General features: G+C 54.2%; 2 protein-coding genes across 3 annotated transcripts in view; one reads left to right on the top strand and one right to left on the bottom strand.

Annotated features, from left to right (window-relative positions):
* Positions 1-27: 27 nt before the first annotated feature.
* TPRG1L (tumor protein p63 regulated 1 like) lies at positions 28-5,429 on the bottom strand. The gene is made up of 5 exons (XM_074924619.1): positions 5,192-5,429; positions 5,021-5,112; positions 2,952-3,128; positions 2,185-2,338; positions 28-1,455 (listed from the first exon to the last, which is right to left on the bottom strand). Exons 1-5 carry the CDS (start codon positions 5,399-5,401, stop codon positions 1,261-1,263), a joined length of 828 nt encoding a protein of 275 aa, XP_074780720.1. The 5' UTR covers positions 5,402-5,429; the 3' UTR covers positions 28-1,260.
* A 3,126-nt stretch (positions 5,430-8,555) lies between these two features.
* MEGF6 (multiple EGF like domains 6) overlaps positions 8,556-21,367 on the top strand; it is a 94,004-nt gene continuing 81,192 nt past the window's right edge. For both annotated transcript variants that reach the window (XM_074924627.1, XM_074924628.1), the window contains exons 1-3: positions 8,556-8,651; positions 11,052-11,186; positions 15,390-15,499. In XM_074924627.1, coding sequence (XP_074780728.1) covers positions 8,566-8,651; positions 11,052-11,186; positions 15,390-15,499 — 331 coding nt within the window. In that variant the 5' untranslated portion in view covers positions 8,556-8,565. The remainder of the gene's footprint in view (positions 8,652-11,051; positions 11,187-15,389; positions 15,500-21,367) is intronic.

Consider the following 21,367-nt stretch of genomic DNA (forward strand, 5'->3'; position numbering starts at 1 on the left):
CCACGAAATGAAGAAGGAAGAACAAAGTGAGTTGAAATTTAACTTTACTGCAAGATTAATGAAAATAGACATCTTAGAAAATGCATTGAGAGGGGCATGCAAACTGCTGCATTCCATCCTAAGTCTCCTAAACACACATCTACTTTTAAGTTCGAAAAGCACCACAGCGGCACAGCGTTCCTTCAGCACTGTAGTTGCACGGATCAGGGCTCTGATAAAACGGCGTGTGTAGGTCACGATCGATGGCAGAGCTTGTCAGAGTCACCTCATTTCACTTGTCGTGTCTCTGACGCTGCTCCTGAATTTCCTCACTGGACCTTTGGTGAGATCAGGTGCAAGGATGTGTAACTAAGACTGACGCTCAGTGCTTCAAATTTTCTCTGTCTTCATTAAGAAGTTCTGCACTGCTGCTGTCCCAAACTAGAGTAGAGATTTAAGCAAAATTGCTTAAGAATATAAATCTAATCAAAATAGAATTCCTATTCAGTTTTATAAATAATAGCTTTGAAGGCAAATGTGTTTGTGAGGCCTTTGGCAATATTCTCTCAAGGCTTTTTTCTTGCTGCAGCCATAGAATACATACATAAGAAACTAGTAAGTTAGGCTCGGTTCTTAGAGGGAGGTAAAAAGCTAATAAGTGTATATATTCAGCCATACAGTTCAGTTTACAAATAGTTCACGTGCTTCTGAGCAGACGAAACAGCACAGCTTGAACAACATCTGCTGACTCTGTTTTGCTAAAGAATGACTGACACAGCTTTCAAAATTCTGAACAGGCACTACTCAAAATGCAAAGATTACTGTAATTGTGAACACTAACGCCTCTTTAAACAATACAAATCAATCCCAAGCACACGACGTGATTTGACACCATCTCTAGGGCCGGGAGTGTAATGGAGCACCAACGGTCTCCTCTGGCCTGGACGCTTGTGCGGGGTGTTTGTAGCAGACGCCGATCGCACTTCACGAACGGGGAAGAACACGTAGTTAGAAATGGAAAACGCCACCAAGAACCAGGAAGAGCTGTAAATTAGATACAAGCCAGGTGAATGACAGTACGTGTGTCTGCTTCAGATTGATCTGACCCAGCCAGGGCCCCCCGTGAACCGCCAGACCTACGACCACCCCTCGGTTCCCCCGAACTCCCTCGCTTTGATTATCGAGCGTTCTGCCACACAACGTGCTCTCCCCAGGGGACCGCTATCAAATCACCTTCCCTCGCAAAGATTAAATGGAATGAATTTTAAAATGCAATGAAATTTAAAATCCAATTTTGCCCCTCGTCATGGAGTAGCCCAGCTTGGCCTCGTTGTTGATGAAGGACATCAATCCCAGGTAAGTCTCGATCAGAAGAGGACGCTCCAGCACTAGCACGCCGTTGGCCCTGCCTGGCAACGGACACTCCTTATGGGCTTTCTTCACAGCTTGAATTAGGTGAGTTTTAAAGTTTTCCATCTGAAAGAAAAACCAAAAAAAAAATCACCTTGATGTTTTTCCCCATGGTTTTAAAAACTGTGAGGCAAACAGCTCCTGCTGTTGAACTGTAAAGGGTGAACACTGAAGCTTGTTGTGGATCTCACGTGCCATTTACATTCTGACACTTAAGCTTAATGTTCACTTCACCCCAGGGCACTGTTTACATGGGCTGGATGTGACAAGATTTATCTAATCTTATCTAATACTGTTTATTTCTGACTGTAGTTCTCCTGCCCTTATCTCTGGTGTGTGAACTTAAATCACTACAGTGTTCTGTTTTTAAGGAAACTTTCAGAGGAAAGCAACTATTGGGGGGGAAAAAACCCAAGAACCACCTAAGTGCAGGTTTACAGTTAGCAATTAAAACTGTTTAATTGGCCAGCAGTCCTAGAGGATAAGCCAGGCATCAGCCTGCCAGGTAAGCAAGAGTAGGAATAGCACCAAGATCCATTTTCTTTTGGATTTCACAGGATTCTGCACTTCTAGAAGTTTCAGCTTCCTTCTTGTGTAAACCGTTTATGGGCAGCTGGCAAAAACTCAGTTGGGCTGCCCTGCAGCTCACAATTTGGGGAGTGGGGAAACGTAGCTTACAGCTCTAAGTTCTGTCTCTCTAATGGCTTCTGTTTAACTGCTCTATCTTTTCAAAATAATGAAATCCAGCCCAGGAGATCGACCAGCCCTCTAGAACAGGAGAGGTGATGTCCTTACTAGGCAAAGGGCCGCGACCTTCTCGTCAGCATCTGCCATCGGGTGTTCGGTGAAGGTGACGTACGGGATGTTCGTGGACCACGGGTTCCATCTGTTTATGAAGGAGGCCCGACTCTGCTTGTCCCACTGAATGCGAATGCCGATGCCTTCTCGCCTGGTGTTGAAGACAGCAGAATCAATACGGTAAGATTTTTCAAGCCTTTGAGGCAAGTTTAATTAGAAACGTACCGTCTGAAAAAGACCTAAACTGCAAGCTGAAACATAAGCTTGATAGTTAGTTCTTCCTCTAGAACAGTAATAGAAGGATTCAGCCCCTGAACTACACACAGGTCTGTTCTTACAAGCCAAGTGCAAAGAGGTTACACTGATGAGACGCCCAGGACACAACCCCTGAGCTGTGTTGCCCGTGACAGCCCACGCTTACGTGTGACCTGCCACTTACACGCACCTTCCTAGTCCTGCTGAGGTGGTGCTGCTGCTACTCACTGCGTTACAGAATGGGGGTGCACTTCCACTCCCAAATCCCTTCATCTTCTCTCGAAAGCCCTCGAGCAACTTGCTTTTAACATAGCTAACGGTCCCAGCACAGCAGCAGCTACTCCGGGGTGGCCTAATGACCCTTCACTAATTGCGTGGGAAGTGACAACCCACGAGAGGAAGAATTCTCCAACTTGCCCAGTGGTCAGCGATGAAGGCTGACAGCTCAAACCATTACAGTAACACTACGAGAACGACAATGACGTTATGGTATGAGTACAGCAACTCGCCTGTTGAGGGATTTAGGTGGGAACTCAAACTCTCCCACAGAGATGGTATCGACGGCGCCGAGGGAAACCCTGGTCACGTGCTGGCACTGCAGGCTGATGAAGTTGTATTTGCAGATCAGGAGGGACCAATCCGTGATAAGAACAAGACGCTCCTTCTCGTTGTTCCAGTGGTCGATTCTGGTGAGATAACGTGACTGAGCTTTAGCAGTTTTGATGGCTGGCTAGAAACACCAGCTTGACAGGTAGAAGAGCTGCTAAGGAGAACAAATCTAAGTCTTGGTAATGCTGTATTTTCCTTTATGGCCTTTGCTTTGAATCAGCAAGTCTGATAAGAGGTTGAATGTCGCAACACAGTCATGCTACAACACAGGAAAATACTGGGAAAATCAGAGTTAAGTCTGACGGTCTGGAGAGTGCTCTAGTGCTATCTGCCGTTATTTGAGAACAAATGCTACTTAACGGGGCAGACGAGTCTCCAACAACACTCCCAGTAAGTTTATAGTTTAATAACGTGCTATAAATAATAACTATATATATAGTTTAATAACGTGCTATATTGGCTAAATTATTAACTGCATGGGTGCACGTTCAGGGGAGAGGTAGTTTTACTCAACTGTGTGGACTGACAGTGTGTTCCTCTGTTAAGAACAGTCTGTACATTCAAAAATTAGTTGGTTTCTTTAAATTTTGTGAACAAAAGATCTCACCTTTCCCTGAGTTTTGCCAGACCACGTTGTTGAGCCATCACAGCTGTAATACTATTTCATCCTTAGGGCAACCTAAGAGTAGGTCATCTTTTCACTCTTAAGGGTAATGAGCTCAGCTTTTAAACTACCACCTTTGCAATCTGCTACAGCTTATTTTTAATGTTATCCATTTAATTGTCTTTCCTGACAAAAACTGTCTGGTGTTTCAACAGGAGCACTGATGTAGAGCTGGCGAGACCGAAGCCGCCCTCGCTGTGTAAAGGTGAGTGTGAGGAGTGAGGCCAGGCCCTGGGCTGGAGCATCCCCCCGGCCCTGAGCCCTCCTCCGCCTCCCCCTGCCCCTTGCACCCACCCGGCCCCACGGCCCTGCCTGCTGCTCGCCCCAGGGGCTGCTCGGGGCCTGCGGAGCCGCCTTGGTCCCAGGCAGCGGGGCTGTGCTGCTCTCCCCCAGGCCTGAGTCCGGGGGAATTCCGCCAGCTTCGCGCCGCTTGTCGGTGAGTTACGGAGCCTGTCTGCGGGTGCGCGGGCCTGGCTTGGGACGAGGTGGTTTATGAGGCCACGCTGGTCGCTTTAGCGTAACCCTGCGCGGTGCTGGGCTGTGTAATGAGTGAACTCGGGGGCTTGTGTCTGGATCCTGCCCTGGGCTGGGTTCTACAGAAACAGCGTCGCGATTCGGCCCCCCTGGGCCCTCCGCCGCGTCTGGGGCCGGTGCATCCACGGGCACGGATCCTCACAAGGCGGTAACACAAAGCGCGTGGCTCTGCCAGCCCGGGCCCGGTGTCCCACAGCCCGGGGCCTCTGGGGCCTCTCCCCGGGCCCAGGCCTCGCCCGCGGCCTCTCCCCCAGCGCCGGGCCCGGCCCAGGCCTCTCCCGCGGCCCGCGGGGCCTCTCTCCCGCGGCCCGCGGGGCCTCTCTCCCGCGGCCCGCGGGGCCTCTCTCCCGCGGCCCGCGGGGCCTCTCTCCCGCGGCCCGCGGGGCCTCTCTCCCGCGGCCCGCGGGGCCTCTCTCCCGCGGCCCGCGGGGCCTCTCTCCCGCGGCCCGCGGGGCCTCTCTCCCGCGGCCCGCGGGGCCTCTCTCCCGCGGCCCGCGGGGCCTCTCTCCCGCGGCCCGCGGGGCCTCTCTCCCGCGGCCCGCGGGGCCTCTCTCCCGCGGCCCGCGGGGCCTCTCTCCCGCGGCCCGCGGGGCCTCTCTCCCGCGGCCCGCGGGGCCTCTCTCCCGCGGCCCGCGGGGCCTCTCTCCCGCGGCCCGCGGGGCCTCTCTCCCGCGGCCCGCGGGGCCTCTCTCCCGCGGCCCGCGGGGCCTCTCTCCCCGGGCCCAGGCCTCTCCCGCCGCCTCTCCCCCCGCGCCGGGCCGCCGCACTCACTCCGTGAGCAGCCAGACGCTCTGCACCTCCCCGTCCTCGGCGGGCAGCACGACGGCGCGGATCTCGCTGACCGCTTGCTCGATGGTGCCGGGCTGCAGGCGGGGAGAAGGGAGAGGTTACCGGGGGGTTCGGGGGCCCGGCGCGGCCCGGCCCGGCGCGGCGGGGCCGTACCCGGAACACGAAGTACTGCCGGAGCCGGCCGCCGCGGGTGGCGGTGCGGACGCGGAGCGGCTGCAGCGTGCGGCGGGGCGGGGGCGCGGCGGGGCCCGGCTCGAAGGGCGGCCCGGCCTCCCCCGGTACCAGCAGGGCCGCGGCCCCGGGGCTGCTGCCGGGGCTGCCGCCGGCCGGGCCGCCCTCCTCCGCGTCCCGGAGCTGCAGCATCGCGGCGGGGCCGGGCCGGGCGCTCGGCGCCTTCCGGGGCGGGGCGGGCGGTAGCGCCGGCGGCCGCCTCCTGCCGCTCGGCTCCGCGCCGGCCCGCGGGGGGGCGGCCGGGACACGCGTGCGCTGCCCCGCTGCACCCCCGGGGCCGGCTGAGCCCCGTCCCGGCTCCCCGTGGGCTCTCCGGCCCGGGGGAGGGATGCGCTCGCAGGAAGCGCGGGGCTCGGGGATCCCGGGCACGAAGGTGTGAGACACCCCCGGAGCGGTAGATGTGTGGCTCTGCGGCGGCTGGGCAGAGCTACCGTGAAGCAAATCTCGGTCAGAGGTAGAGAGCCCTTAGAGACCATCATCCGCTCAGGATCTGGTGCAGTGTGGCTGCCGAAGCACAGGGAGGTGACAGAGTGAGGCAGAAACACGAGCTTAGAGCCCCAAAGCCTGTCCCGCGTCCAGCATACTTGAGAGCAAAGATTGAAAGATGCTGGAGAATGAACGGCAAGTCAATATTTATATTTCCGTGGTCTCTGGTGTTATCGCAGATATCATCACTAGTTACGGAACGGTGTTGTATCTCTGACCGCCTTCCAGGGCTGTTTAATCCTGAGCCAGAGGATGACATCTTCAGCTGGCAGTTGTGCTGGGAAATGGTAGAAAATTGAAAACACGTTAAACAGCCTGCGCGGACAGCGCGGGGTTTCCGTACCCATCTTTTGCGTGGACTCACAGCGTCTCCGCAGCCCTTGCTCGCGTGAGCCTGTTGACACGGGAAGCCTCATCGCTTTCTTTAAAGTGTCTTGAGAAGGAATTGTGGAGCTGGTGCTGTGCTCAAAGCTCAACTTTTTCCACCGGAGCCTCTTCTCCTCCCTGCAGCCAGCCCGGCCTGTCGGGTGAGTCCTGCCTGGGTGGCAGCCAGGGTTGTCACCCGGGATGCAGTGTGGGAGCCGTGGCCGGCCTGGGAGTGATCCCTGTCCCGGAGAGAGGGAACCCTGCCCGCTCTGCCTGCTCCCTGCCTGTGGGGCTGGAGGGCAGGCTCCCTTCCCTTCCCCTGCCCTGCCTGTGGGCCTCTGCTCGTGGCCAGGAGCCACGGGTGCCTTGCCATGCCCGGAGCTTTCACTTGGACATCTTACAAGTCCAAGTACCGTGTACCCAGCGCTGTGTTCGCCAGAGCGGGAGCCAAACAGAGGATCAGTGAAGCGCCAGGAAAGCTTCTGGGCAGCAGCACTAACTTGGCACTGAAAGACTAACCAGGAGCAGCCTTACTGTAAGGAACGTCCCAGCTTTTAAAGTCCTGACAGGAGAATGGAGGCCTGAATTTATTGTGTCCTAGAGCGCTCTCCATCATTATAAAACATTTTTGCGTAGTTGCCTTTCTTCTCTAGGAAGACGGAAAGATGTTGTTTTCCCATCTGTTAGTCTTGGCAGATACTTCTAAGTGGGAACATCAGCCCCTCTTACCTGCTTGTTTTCTCTGACCTGAAGGATTTTTGCAACTGCTGTGACTCTGGAAGGGTTAAAGTGTAAAAAGCAGCTGCCTCAGTTTCTTCCAGGAGCTGCCAACTTCTGGGCATGGCTCATGGGTCACTAGTCTTGATGTAACTTTTTTTTTTTGCAGCGGCAAAGCATGTGCATGGCACGAGCACTGAAACTACCCCAACCTGCTTATCATCCTCCTTCTCCCACAGAAATCAGTATTTGTGGCAGGTCGGGCTGCCCCAGGGCAGGGAGCAGTGCCCAGCTGCAGCTTTGGTTCCTCCTTGCCCTTGGCGAGAGTTTGCCGGCACGTTCTTGAGGTGGGAGAGTTTTCGTGCAGCATTTCTGCTCTGCTCTCCTCTTCTTAGCAGTGAACCCTCTGAGAATTAGGCTCGGGCACGTCTCTCTGCTTTCTCGTTTCACCAGGGCCCAGCGGACTGTCACCCAGCTTCAGCCAAATCCTTATCAACGCCTCTTGTGCTGATTCCCTGCGTTGGAGGGAGTTTGGTGGGAAAAGGCAGACAGCAATTTAGTCTTGTTGCCCAACTCCCTCTTTGCCCAGTGTATTCCCCTGCCACCCCGGGAACTGGTCATGTAACAGTGCTCTAGCAGCCGAGGGCGGGGGGGTGTGTCCCTGTCCATTTGATGTGCACAGCAGGATTTCTTTGGGCAGTGATCAATTTTGTGAGCTCTTAGAGTGTGTAGGAAAGATTAAATCTCAGTGGGATATTTTTAGAGCTGCTGGGGAAGGGATTTTGGGTGGCGTGCACTGAGTTGGCCTTGGGTAGTGCAAAAGAGCTGTCTTCGGAGAAACAAACCCAAATCGTTTCTGCTACTGTTCTGCAGGGTTTCCCCCCTCCTCTCCTCGGGGCTGGACACAGCTGGTGGGAGGGATTTCTGACTGTCAGCAAGAAAAGAAACAAGAGAGCATGTGAGGGAAAGGAGCTAGACCTGGGAAAGGCAGGAGGAAAGTTCCGTTGCTCCCTTGAAAACGCGGGGAAGCTGCTCTCAGCGTGTGCGTGCGGGAGTTACTCGCTCCCCTCTCCTGGGGACGGCGTGGGGGGGTCGCAGCAGCAGGGCGCCTTCGTCTATGCGGATGGGATAAAGGAGCGCTCTGCCTGCGCTGGGGAAAGCTCTCTGGGAGGTGGGCTCGGTGCGCAGGAGAGCAGCCCTCATTTTTCCTTTCCCTCGCCAGGTGCTGATTTTTTTTATCTTGCCTTGTGAAGTGGATCGCGACTCCAAGTCAGCTAAACCCACATGGGGCTTCGCTGCTGGACAGAACCCAGGTCCTGTGAGCCCCCGGGTCTCTGGGCTTTGTCAGGAAGCAAATGCCAGAAGGAAAAGTCACTTCAGTGCATTCCACTACGAGCAAAGGAGCACGAGAAGCCAGGTTTGGTTTTGGGAAAAACCCAGCGACAACCTGCATTGTAATCGTTTCCCATGGACTGAAGAAACTCGCTGAACCGAACCCGTATAGGAGGAAGCATCTTGGAATGATAAATCTGCCCTCCCCGTGCAGGCATTCCCGTGTGCTCCAGCAGCATTGTGCTTTGTGAGAGACAGACGCCGGCAAGCTGGGAGCAGGAGGCAGCCAGGAGCTCCGGTGGGGAACAGGAACTCGCACGTCGTGCTTGGGAAGGGGGTGAGGTTTTCTAGGCACCCGCTGGACGGACCTTTGGGGGCAGAGAGGAGCTGTTGCGATGGAGTTTCGTGCGGTGGCACTCTCATTCATCCTTGCATTGAAAATGTCTTCTCTTGCTTCTGGGAACAAACTTCAGCCCCATATGTAAGTAGCAAGAAAAGAGTACAGGGGTGTTTTCATAGGGCAGGGAACTGTACAGCAGAAGCTAAATACAGTATTTTAAAATCAAAGGTGAAAGGAAGAGCAGAGGGAGGGAAGGGCAGGGAGGGCTGCTCTGTGTTTCTTTATCTAGTCCCAGATGTGCGTAAAGAGGAATAGAAATTTGAAAATTGGGATAGTCCTTGCTTGTAGGAGGTAACTCACTGTTTTTGACTGAAACGTTGCAATTGTGTGAGCACAAGGGGTGATCCTTGGGCAGAGTTTGACCCATCTCCGCAGACCTGCTGTTTTCACTGCACTCTGCGTATCTGTCTCACTGCGTGTTTCTTTCCCCCTTTTGCTGTTACTCCAGCAGCACGCGGTCTGTTCTTTTTAATTCAGTTTTACAGCTGCAGTTTGGTGTTAATCGTTTGGCTTCTTTGGAAAACTTCCTTGCAAATTTGCTCTCCTGCCAGAAGATGATCTCCCGGTGCAGGGGATTGCTCTAATTCCTTTTGTAAATGAGCCCAGTGTTGCCTGGTGTGCGAACTCCAAGCTCCTCTCCCTGGTGTTTTGAACTCGTTGATTGAAGAGGGCTCCTTTTCAGCAGCTAAAGGTTGGGCAGGAAGATGCCTTTTCTCCCTGTGTCAGATTTTGTGCTCCTGCCTTGACAAGTACTTTTAGGCCGTGAGACGCGTGCCAGCGTGTCAGAGATGAGACAGCGGCAGCGCCTGGGCAGCGCTGTCACTTCCCACAGGGCGCTGTCACAGACACGGCCACTCTTTGGGGCACACAAGGACCTTTCTTCGCTGTAAGAATGACACCAGAGCGGTGCTGCCGCCAGCCCCCGGTTCCGTTCAGCCCCGGGTTGGGGCGCGCGGGCAGGTCGGAGGCGAGGCGCCCGCAGGCTGCCGGCGGCGGGGGAGCGCTGCTCCGCGTCGCCTCGCTGCCGACGCGACACAAAACGGCGTCTCTGGCCGTCGCCATTAGCACCGGGGGCTGTTGTGCTGGTGAAGTGATGTGTGCGGAGCTTTGCGAGCCAAACGGCTCGGCAGTGGCCACATGCGGGGACGGCGAGAGGAGATTTTCGAGCGGAGCTGGAGGGGGAAGGAAACATGCCATTAATCCCCCAGGCACTGCCAGGCTGGCTGTAACCACCGTGTAATTGAACGTCCTGGAGCAGTCAGATGCCAGCTGCAATCTCTATGCTTCACCACGTCCAAATTATTTCGTTTAACTTCTTTTATAGAAGGTATTTTTGTGAAAACACTCGGTCTCTTTTGAAGACTTGGAAGCAACAGAAGCACTCCCAAATAATGAACGGCTCATAACTTGTTAAGTCAGGGGCGACTGTTTCCCTCTTCATTCTTAGTTAAAATTACTGACTCGTATTTGGTGAAAGAGAGTTTGGATTAGAAAAGAAATAAAGTGCGAATGGCATTTGCCTTATTTTCTTGCTCGCTGAATTATATAGGTTCACTTTATTTACTGGAATTAGTCTTGCAGCCCTTAGCTCTGAATGAGTGAGAAAGTGTCTGAGATGGCAAACTGAGTTCTGGTTTAAAGCAGTATTAATAACGTGATGTATCATTTCTAGTGGCAGCATAATTTTTTTTTTCCCCAAACGCTGTCAGAAGACGCAGAAATCATTGGTGTTTGCAATGACAACAGTCAGGGAAGTAATCCCCTAGGTGCAAAGAAAGCATATGTGTCCTCCGTTAACTGGGAGCGGATGGAATGGACAAACAGAGAAGTTATTGTGCTGCCATATCCTGTAGGCTGCTGCCTCTTTTCTCATTCATCCTCTCTGTTTTAAGGCTAAAAACTAGCCTAAATGTGGAAGTGGAAGAAAAAAAACCTGCTGCATTTTTCAAGTGGGCTGTAGAGCGTCCCAGGAGCTAGGGGTACGAAATGTCAGCAGCTTCCCAACCTCACTGAGGTTTGCGATGTTGCGGTGTTATCAACCCATATTGCTTTAGCTTTCTGTTATCGTCTCGGGCTGCAGACCTTCGAGGAGGGGTTTGGGACAGAGCAGGCTTCCCTCCGACTCGCAGCGCGGGATTACTCAGCGTGTCCTCTCTGTGTGCCCATTTTCCATCTGTAAATACGGGTTTGTGCTGTTCACCCTGTAGTTCTCCGGTGTTTGGCCTAAAAATTCCAAGAGCTTTTAGGTGAGGGGAACAGGTTGCGTTTGACAACCGCTTGGGGCTGGCCGACCTGGCAGATTTCTTTTCCCTGCGCCAATTTAATTAAACGAGGAGACAACTCCTGTGTGATGCGTGAGATCTTCCCGCCCTGCCAGTAGGGAAATGGAGCCGCCCCGAGCTGGCGCCCGTCTGAGCGGTGGAAGCGCTGCGCTCCTGGCGGCACGTGCAGCCCCCCCACCCCTCTGTTTCTCTGTCCCAGGCCGAACGTCTGCGTGGAGCAGGAGCTGGCGATCGTGGGGCACCGGCAGCCGTGCGTCCAGGCCTTCACCCGTACCCTCAAGGTGTGGAAGCAGGACTGCGGAGGGCGGCGGTGGTGCGTGGGCTACGAGCGGAGGTACGTGTCCTTCCTTCGCCCCTCGCACGGTGATAACTGATGCCTGCTCGCCAGCAGCGGCGGGGACGAGAGCTTGGCGCTCGCTTTGCGTCTGCGAGGGGAGAGCCCGTTGTGCTGGCAGCGGCTGCACGGCTCCGGGCACGGGAGGGGGGGCTGGCAACAGCGCCGTGTGTGCCCGTCCTGCTGCCCGGGCTGGGGGCTGACACGGGGAACGGCCGCAGCAGCTGCCCGGTGCCCTCCGAGGAGTCTTAGTGACCAGGCAACGTGCTGTGGCTCCTCGGTGCCCGCCTGGTACCTGGCCTTCAGCCGTCTGGCTTTGGGGTGATGGAGCAGTTCAGCTGGGGGTTGATGTAGAGGGACAGCCTCGTGCAGAGAGCTGGCTCTGAACCCACACACTTCCTGTAAAGAGTAGAGCTATTTTATTCGATATTTTTCTTGGCTAAAACTATGAGAGATCTGCAAGCCCTCTGTGCGTCTAGCTGGAGGGGCTTCTGACCCTACGTGCCATCTCTGTGGCACTCAAGAGTTTTTAAGCTGTGAAGGAATTCCCAACAGGAAGGTACATCACTCTTGTTCTAGAGCTTTGTGGCTGTGGGGAGCCGTTTGCACCCTTGTGACGGTGTATCGTGTCTGTTTGCCGTGACCGTGCCACGCCAGCGCAACGCCTCAGTCACATCCAGTGGGTTGCTCCCGGACCTTTAGACATCTCTGATTCGAAGCAGAGACATCTCAATGCCTCGGTAGTTTTACAGTGCTGAAGGTGGTAGCTGGGTTATTGCGCATGGTCTAAAAAAAAAAAAAACAACCAAAAAACCCCAGAATAAAAGTGGCCGTGGTGCAAGCGCTGCTCTGTGGGGCCGGCGGCTGCTGTGGCGGTGGCCAGAGGCTTCGCCGCGGCTCCTCTGGCCCCGGGAGCAGGACCCTGCTCGGGCCCACGGCAGAGGGGAGTCTCAGCTCAGCGGAGTTCTGCTCGCGCCTGCGAGGAAGGAGTTTGTGCTCTGAGCAGAGAGTGGCTGCGGTTGTTCCGCGAATCGTAGCATCCCCTGAGCTGCTGACTGGGCTTTGCTGGGAGCCGGCAGACCCGGCACGGAGGGGTTGCAGAGGGAGGGCTCTGAACGTGTGCAACGGTGCAAATAATGAACTTTTCTTACCCACACGGCAGCCAAACTACAGCGTGCCCAATCTTCTGTGCTCCACCTGCTTTTCCGGCCTCATTAGGCAGTTACAAGCCTCTACAAAATAATAATGATAATAGTAGTTTCAAAGAAGCATCTTGGACTAGAGACAGCTTTTAAGTCTTGACTTCAGGAATTCCTCCTAAGCTGTAATTGCCAGTAATTATCTTGGTGATGATATCTGTGTGGTGGTAATAAAGGAGCAAACAGAGTCCGTCTTTTGACCGTGTTTTAAGAGAGGACTTTGAAATGCTAGGTGCCCTGTTTGCCTCTACTTCAAAGGCTGGAAGCTCTGCAGACCCAGCTGTCCCTTTCGTTCTTTAATGCAGGTTTTTGACATTGTAAATCAAGGAATGGAAATGAAGACACTTTCTGTCGTGCTTCGTTGTAACTATCAGAACAGCCTAGTGCCAGCACTCAGTTCCTGATGAAAATAGGGGAAGTCTAGAGGTGCTGTGAGGGGATTTCACCCAAGGAAATTTAGAAGCCAGACAGTAAAGGGACTTTTCCTCAGGCAAGATTTTGTCCCCTGTCCCCTCACTCTAAGCTGCGTAGCAGGAGATCTGGGCCGTCGAGGGCGGCGGAGCGTGCGGTTTCGGCCTTCCCGGGGATGCTGCACGGCTCCCCCTCGCCCGCTGGAGCTGCTCCGGTGGGACCCGGCCCCGGCAGCACGGGGCTCGGGGAGCACCGTCACCCCCCGGGGTTGAGGCCGCGGACACGGCTGGGAGAATCCAGCCCCTGCCCTTCCTTCCCCGGAGCAGCGCTCGGGGCTGCTGCCGAGCCCGCCTGGCTGCTGACCCCGGGGCTGGACCTCACCTCACCCACCCGCAGTTTCAGAATAAATTTTCTAAAATTCCCGGGCGTGCCTGCGGCGCTGCAGATACTGCCACAGCCCCATCGCTTTGCCGGAGCTCCAAGTGCAGTTTAGGGGGGGTGGGCAGGGGACAGGGTGCTTGTCTGCTGAGTTTGTGCATTCCAAAACCAGTTACGTTTCTCTTTATAAGACTTGTGTCTGTGCCTAGAGTACTGGATTTGCAACATTTCCCAAAAATCAGAAGGAACTTTGCTCTGTGCCCCCAGGCTGCAGGCCCCGCTCCGCGTCTGCTCTTCAGCAGATGAACGGAGCATCCCCTGGGCTGGGCTTCCCCTCAGCCCTGCCGACGCGAGGCTTTTGCTGCTGGTTGTGTGACTCTCCTGAGCTGGGTAAGGGCAGGAGGTACCTTTGCTCAGCCCTCAGTAACGAAACTGGGCGGAATGTCGGCGCTATCCCAGAGAGGCTGGAAGTGGATTTTCCAGCAGCAGGGCACAGCAGGGGTTTTAAGCCTGGGTTCCATTAGTTCTGGCTCGTTCAACATTTTCTGGGCCAGGGACTCCTTAAATACGAAAGAAAACAGAAACATTGAAGATACTTTATCTCCTGTGCGGTTCTTTACAGTCTGCAGCACCCAGATATCCACAGGCTGTCAAAATATTTGCATCTCCTTGAGAACCCACTTGAGCTGACTTAAGGATCTGAAGTGTCGGGTAGAGCCCGCCGAGGCTGGTGGAGATGAGGTTGTTCGGGGCGCTCTTGGGAGCAGGAGGGAGTCCGGGATTAGTCCTGAGCTGTCCTACGTTACTATTTCTTGGAATACCTTTTCCTCCCCATTTCTGAGCTTACGCAGGGCAGAAGGAAGAGTCCCTCTCATTCCGGATGGAGGGGACGGCGTTTTCCAGAGCAGCCCGTGCAGCAAACGTTCCCGTTACAGCACCCGCACCCATCGTGGGTGCCCGGGGCTGGGCAGGGGGATAACTCTTGATACCGAGAGGATCCAGATGGATCTGCGCCTGATTGCTGGCTGCTCTGGTGCCTGAGTGACTGCAAATTGCTTTCTCAGCTGCTTCTGGAACACGAGCGTTTCCTTCATAATTTGTTAACAGCTCGTACAAAAAAAAAATTGGTATCTGCTTTTATTTTTCTCAGCTGTGCTTCCATATGCTGGTTGGCACAGAAGAGTAGCCGAAGGTTTCCTTCAGGGGAATGAATGGTTCACCATTCTTTAGGGGCTTTTGTGGAAACATTCAGACAAAATCAAACAACTAGACTGAGTTAGGATAAATATTTTCGGTGGACACGTACAACACATCTGCTCTGCCAAATATTTGTTGTTGTTTGTCTGACTTGCTTTGGTGGAGCAGTTTCATGTTCTGCCAAAGGAGCTTTTTAAAAATCGGCTTCAAAAGTTTTATCTGTGTTTCGATTTTCACATATACACACCATCAGATTTCCGGGAAAGAAGTGTCGCTTTTATTTATTTATGCTTCAGATCAGTCCCTGCTTGACTACCCCCCCGCTCCCACCCTGGGGTAACTGGTGGGGTTGTTAAAGGGACCTTCAGCTTCCCCCCACGCGCAGCATCCCCTGCCAGAGCTTCGGGGGCCGTGTGGGGCTGGAGGGGGCTGCTGGCTCTTTCGGGAAGGCAGGAGAGATGTGGGCACGCGTGGGGCACGGCCGCGCTGGCTGCACCAGGAGGGCCAGGAGGAGAAAGCCCTTTCCATCGGGGAATCGGTTCTGCCAGCCGGAACCCGCGGGAGCCTTGCTGTTTAAAACGTGACTGCATGGAGCTTTTTGAGTAGCTTGATATTCCCCTCAGGATTCTGATGACCTTTTTTTTTTTTTTAGCTCCCCAGCCCCTCGAGACACCTGCTCATGCTTACTACAGCTGGACTGAAATACCTATTGTTCTTAAAATTTAAACTATTTTTGTTAAGAGGTAGTCTAGGAGAGGAGCTCAGAGCTGTGAAATAGTTTAGAAAAGGGGAAAAGAGCCGGGGGTGTTGTGAGGACCTGGACACTCATCTCTCGTGTTCCCAATTAATTGGGAAGTAAATTAGGAACGACCATTGCTAGACCAGGTGGAAAAGAATGCCTAAAACATTTGAAAACCCAATCCCGCCTTTCATTTACACCCACAGTTACAGCTTCTGTTCTTCCCCGTCTCCACGTTGTGCAGGAATTAACGTTGTCGGGGGTTTTGCTGTGTTTCAGAACTGCCTATCACACTGGCTACAGGCAGACGTACAGGGTGCGACACCAGCCCGCCTACAGGTGCTGCCCGGGCTGGGCCCAGCGCGGGGGTGACGCCGGCTGCCTCCACCGTAAGTACCGCGCTCTGCGGGGCGCTCGCCGGCTGCTGCCCCACGGAGGGCTCTGTGGCCGCGGGTGCTCATTTCCAGTCCTGGGAATGCTATAGAAATGTCTTTAAAAAGAACTGGGGTGGTTTTTTTTGTTGTTTGCTTCTGGTTTTTTATTTTTATTTATTTTAACCGTGTGTCAGAAGGATTTTTCTCTGCCTTCCCAGGAAGCGCTCTGTGTTGCTTGCCGTTTGTGGAGAATTTCCTCCTCGCAGCGTGAAAGGGTTTCCAGAGTCACATTCATTTCTCTAGTTGCCAAATGCTGCTCAAGGTTTACAGTCAAGCCCAGCTCGGAGCGGACTTTTCATTATGACAGCCAGTAATTTCTGTCTGTGATTGAACGTGCCAGTGGTGGCTGATTTGGGCTTACTCGGAGAGTGGCTTCCCTGGAGGAGGTGGCCTCTGGGACACGGGGCTCCTGGGGACAGGGAGTTTTGGCTGCCAGCGCGTGACCTCTTCCCGGAGTGTGTCCCTGGCTGGTCTCTGCTCCTCACCCTGAGCTGTGGCCAAGAGCGGGGCTCGTCCATCTGCTTAGGTGTGAAGGGACGCGACCCCTCAACTCCTTTGTGTCTAAATCTGTTATTTTTAAGACTTGCTGAGCTTGAGAACCCCAGCTAGAGGTTCAGGATCTCTGCAGTCCTCCCCATCGTCCTTTAGCCCAAGGGTGAGCGTTCGGGTGCAGGACTGGTGGGACCCAGCAGGCTGCCAGCGTGGTGAAGTGATGGTGCTCGGCGGGTTTGAAGCGGAGACCCAGAACTTGAGACTTTTGGATCCTGTGGCTTCCCTCCCCTTCTGTGTTTGCTCCAGTGTAATTCTCTGCAAAACAGGCATGGAAGTATCTACTTCCCAGCTGTGCGGGGAAGCTGCGATATGTATTCAGATTTGCACATGAGTCGGGCTGGGGATGTGCAAATATTAGTATATAAGAAGATTTTCTGCTGTTATTGCAGAAGACAGAGGCAGCTTTATCCTCGTGGGCCCCAGATTCCTGCCTCCCCCTCCAGGCTGCCCTGCTTGACATGGGAGGCAGATGCTGCGTAGCTCCCAGCTCCTTCCCCTGAACACCTCCAGCTGGGGAAATATTTAACTTTAAACTTTGCTTTCAGGACGTTGAGAGCAAAGTAAAAACCTTCTCTGGAATCAAACAAAGGTTTATCTGAGCATAGGAGTAGAAATAAATGTCAGCATCACGCTCCCTGTGAGACATTATTAATTCCCTGCCTCGTTGCATAACGGAGCTCTGATCTTTTCCGAATTAGTCTTTGGAGGTGCACTCCTACCCTCGCCACAGAAAAGCAGCTTTCATTTTAAGTACTAGGCAGGCAAACCAACAAAGCATCTGGGCTCTGGCCTGCCTCGCCATCAAGGGGATGAAAGCAAACCGTGTCCAACGCCTTTGTAAAGGCGATTTTGGCTGCAATTGACCTACAATATAGGAAAATGTCTCCCGCAGCCCGTCGTCTTTTGTTCTGCAAAGGGGCTGCGTATACCTTCCGTGCGCTTTGATGCTTGAGCAAGGGTTTGGAGGAAAAAAGAAAAAGGTGTGTCTAGCAACCAGTCTTTATTCTTCCTATTCAAAAGCCTGCGACACAGAAGAGCAGCCCCACTGTGCCAGAGGAAACGCCGTGGGTGCTGGATAACCCACTGTCAGCGAGCAGATAGCAACCTCAGATGAACTCAGAAAAGTGCGTTCTGTAATGATTTTTCCCGCTGAGGAAGTGAGTAATTCCATCCAGGAAGGAAGCAGAAGAAAGGAAATAAAACTGCTCAGGGCATACTCTTACCTCATCGTCCTCATCATCGGGCCCACACTCAGAGGCGGGGTGATGGTGGTCACCGGGCTGCTCGCTGCAGCCAGTCTGGCCTAAAAAAGCGAGGGAAGTCCAGCTCTTTTGGGGACAAAATACTTTGTCTCTCCCGATTAATGTCAGACTTGATGCTGATGTGACGGGCGAGCTGTTGGTGTTTGTTTTCTTGTCACGCAGACACCAGTAGTTCCTCTTGCTCTCTTTTAAATGGGTCTTGTTTAGATGTTTTCTGTGTATTATTCCCAAGAGTAGGAAAGCCAGTGGATGTTATACGCTGAAGGACAGGTTACGAAGTCCTTGCTTTTCCCTTGCTTCCATCCCTTAACCTTTAAGTTTCAAAGTGAGGATGCAGGTGGCATGATCAGTTAAATGGTGTTTCAGCAGGAAGGACACGAAGGTGCAACTGAGGGCAGCAATGGGCTGCAAACCCCCTGCTCGGGTGCTGCTCAGCTGTCCTGCGGTTGTCAGCCAGCCCTCCCTGCGTTCGGCCGACCCCGAGCGCTCAGAGCACCTTCAATAATATTCCTGTGATAGGCAGCTTGGGTGTTTTACCAGGTCCCGGGGACAGCCAGCCTTGGCGCTCTGCAAAAGCAGAATGGCACCAGCTCCAAAAATTCAGCAGAAATTGCTGCCAAGCTGCCAGTGGGGTTTTGAGGTGGATCGTGGCCTTTGGCTGGTGAGCAGCTTGGATGAGATATATGTGCTGCTTCAGGGAGGATCGTGGCGGGCTTGAAACTACTTCACTAGAAATTTTTGTTGTGGCAGGAGGAAGAAAGTAGGATGTAGGAGCACTGCTGGCGTGACAGCGTGGAACTGGGGTTTGTGGCAGAGAGGATTCAGTTTCCAGGGTCAGACGTTGCCCTGCTCAGACCTGGCGTGAGCTCGCAGGGAAGCGTGTGCTGGATTTCCCGGTGCTTTCCTGGAGCTCACATTCTAACATCTTTATGTCGGTATTAGATTTCTTGTAAGTCTTCTTAATACGCTCGTGATGCTGAAAATATAAACGTTCCACCTTCTATTACACATTCACCAGGAGACGTGTGTTTCTGACGTGTGGGGCTTTGTCTCCGTTCAGCCGTTCAGAGCTGGTTGAATACCATTAACTTTAAAACCAGGACCGTGCTGTAAGCTTGAGTTTCTGGGGCAGAAAAAGGGGGTATTCATACATCTCCAGTGCTCCGTGCCAGCAGGGAGCTCAGCGCTGTGGGTGAACCTTCCAGAAGGTTGCCTGGGGCAGGAACCCAAGTTACGTTGCTCTGTGAATCATCTTCTGCATCCCCTGGGAGCAGCAGCAGACCAGCCACGGCGTTGCGGGGCGGAAGGGTGGCAGGGGGCTCCCCCTCCCTGTTTCCAGCCCCCCCCACGGGCAGGAGCTGGACGAGCATCCCGTGGGCTGGGCCGAGGGGAACGGGGCAGCTCTGCCCGGCTCCCCAGGATGGCTGCTCCCCGAGCTGGGGGTTTCTGTCCTGCTCCCCAGACGGTCCTGGGGAACGCTTCTGGTTTCCGTGTAACTAAATCCTCGTCCCGAGTTGCTCCCAGCTGTTGGTTTGCAGGGGTGTGATGACTTTTCCTGCTGGTGGCCTTGACCTTAGTATGAACATGTTCTTCTGGGCCAGAAGAGGGTGTTGGAAGGGCTGGCAGGGAAATGAGTCAGTAGATATTAGTGAGCTGCTGAGGCAGGGAAGCACAGCCAGGGCGTTCTGTACGTTGGAGGATTTTCTGGTTTGTATGTGGCAGTGGCGAGGCAGCCTGCGCTCGCTGGCGGAGCTCTGCCGAAGGCAGCGAGGCTGTGCCAGAGCGTGTAAGCAGGGTCTGTGGCCCTTCCTGTCTGTCATCAGAGATCCCTGATCCTGTTCCCGGAGTACAGCAGTGGGCAGGGCCCCCGCTGCTGACAGCTGAATCGGAGCTGTTGGACACGGTGTGGAGGAATCACTCCAGTAAGGACGCCTTATCTTGTGCTCCCTTGGAGGCTGGCATCTCTTCACTTTGCTCCAGATACTGGACCCTTCATCACTTCACCTTAAACATCACGTGGATTGGGTGTTTTTTTATTTTTTATTAGGGGAAATTCTCACCACTGTAGACTTGTGTGTAGCCAGGCAAGGCCAGCTGCTTTCTTCTTGCTTGAGCAAGACACAGTCTGGCATTTCATGGTGATGCTAAATAGTGTTAGAGGGTGGGAGGTCCCAGCACCGTTGTGGGTTCCAGTTCAGCCGAGTTCCTCAGGCTCACAGAGCCTGCGCTGGTGCCTGGAAGGAGAGAGCTTCTCCCCGCCGAGCGCGCTCGCTGTTTGCCTAGGGTGTCTGTAGCGAAAGAAGAGCTTTTTACTTCTTTTCCCAAACTGCAGGTTTGTGTCTTGGAGCACTTACGGGTGAGCAAATGGCTGCGAGGACAGGACTCAGTGAGTGGGGGTGATGGGCTCTGCTGGGAGCTCATAACTTGGAGAGTGATGGAAAATTTCATAGAAACACCCTATAAAATGGTGCTGAAGCCGAGCGATCTGAGGACTAATGGCTCCACAGAGATCTCACGGGCCTCAAAGAATATTTGCTGTCTTTGTTCCTCTGCCGCTGACCCACTGATTTGAAGCGAGAGCTGTGCCTGCTCATGACCCCCCCGGAGCTGTTGGATCTCCCCTCGGAAGGCCGGGTCCCGCTTCCCTCGCAGCGTCCCTGCCTGCGCTGCCATCGCGCCGCCGCGGAGCATTCAGCCGCTCGGTCCCATTTGGGAAAGAAAAAGGTCAGAAGTCAAGACACCCTCTGCATTCTTAGCGTGGCATCAGGTTCTTTCCGTGCCCGATTACTGATAGATGGACTTTTAGAATAAGCTGCTCAGTTTCAAGTGGCCTCTGAGATGCTACTTAAATTCCACGTGGGTTTAATAACACAGTTAAAAACCTTGGTGATTAGGACGAGGGGCCTGCATGTCTGGTAATCCCCGTGATCTCTGCTTTCAGCTCAAGATGTTGAAAAGCTGAGTCCCACCAAGTCTGCAGCTCTTGATCTTCACAGAGGAGCTGGAGTTCAGCCACAGGCATGTCTGTGCTCCTGGGCCAGCTCCTGCCACCTTCAGAAGTGACACGATGAGGCAGGAAGGCACCAAGGAGAGCAATAAGTATGGAAGAGGCTAAAGGGGAGACCATTCCTGGGAGATCTAGAACTGGGGACCTTGTCCCACTTGCAGCGTTGCCTGTGAACGTGGGGTCTTTGCTCGGGCGGGGAGGGCAGCGAGGCCGGGTGCTGGGGAGGGAGCGAGCAGGGCTCTGCTGTGGGGTGGGACGGGAACACCCGAGTCAGCGAGCCAGCTCGAGGAGATGGAAGAGCCACGTGAGCACAGCCTGGCCACGGAGGGGTTCAGCTGCCCCACAGCCTCTCCCGGGGGCCATTTGCTGCTCTGGTGCCTCCCAGGAGCTGCTGCAGGGGCTCGGCTTGAGCTGCTGGTCAAAAGCTTCCATCACCAGCCCTTGTTGTCTTTAACTTGAGTTTTTATCCAGCCCGCATTAGGATCGTCAGGTAGAGGTAGAACCTGGCCCTAGGTAAAGAATGAGAATTAATGTCCATTTGATGAGGAGATGGGAGGAAGTGTCAGAGCCTAAGACACGATGAAAACCCCTCGAGCATCGCTAACGGGCTGAGTAGAAGGTGGCTGAATTTTAATCTCCTCATTAAAAGAGAAACTTCTTAGTCACAAATGGCCTATTAAAAGGCTCCAGAGGGAGTTACCCCACACTGAACCACGTTTCTTCCTGCCAGCTCTGCTCATATCACCCAGCGAGCGGGGAAGGAGCGCTCAGCAGGGCTGGCTGCAGCAGCCACGCTCGGCTTGTTCCACGGGCACGGCTGAGCCTGGCTTGCCGCTGAGCCTGCACGGGCAGGCATGCACAGGCACGCAGGAGCCACAGGGCCAGTCTCGGGGGGAGCGGCTCCATGATTTGTGATACAGGTTGGAAGCCTCGGCAGGAAAAGTGTTTGGTTAACAATTTAATTTCCCTGTTAGGCCGGCTTTCCTTTGTACATCACCTCTT

Source organism: Athene noctua, chromosome 22, assembly GCF_965140245.1.
Source record: "Athene noctua chromosome 22, bAthNoc1.hap1.1, whole genome shotgun sequence".
Lineage (NCBI taxonomy): Eukaryota > Metazoa > Chordata > Aves > Strigiformes > Strigidae > Athene > Athene noctua.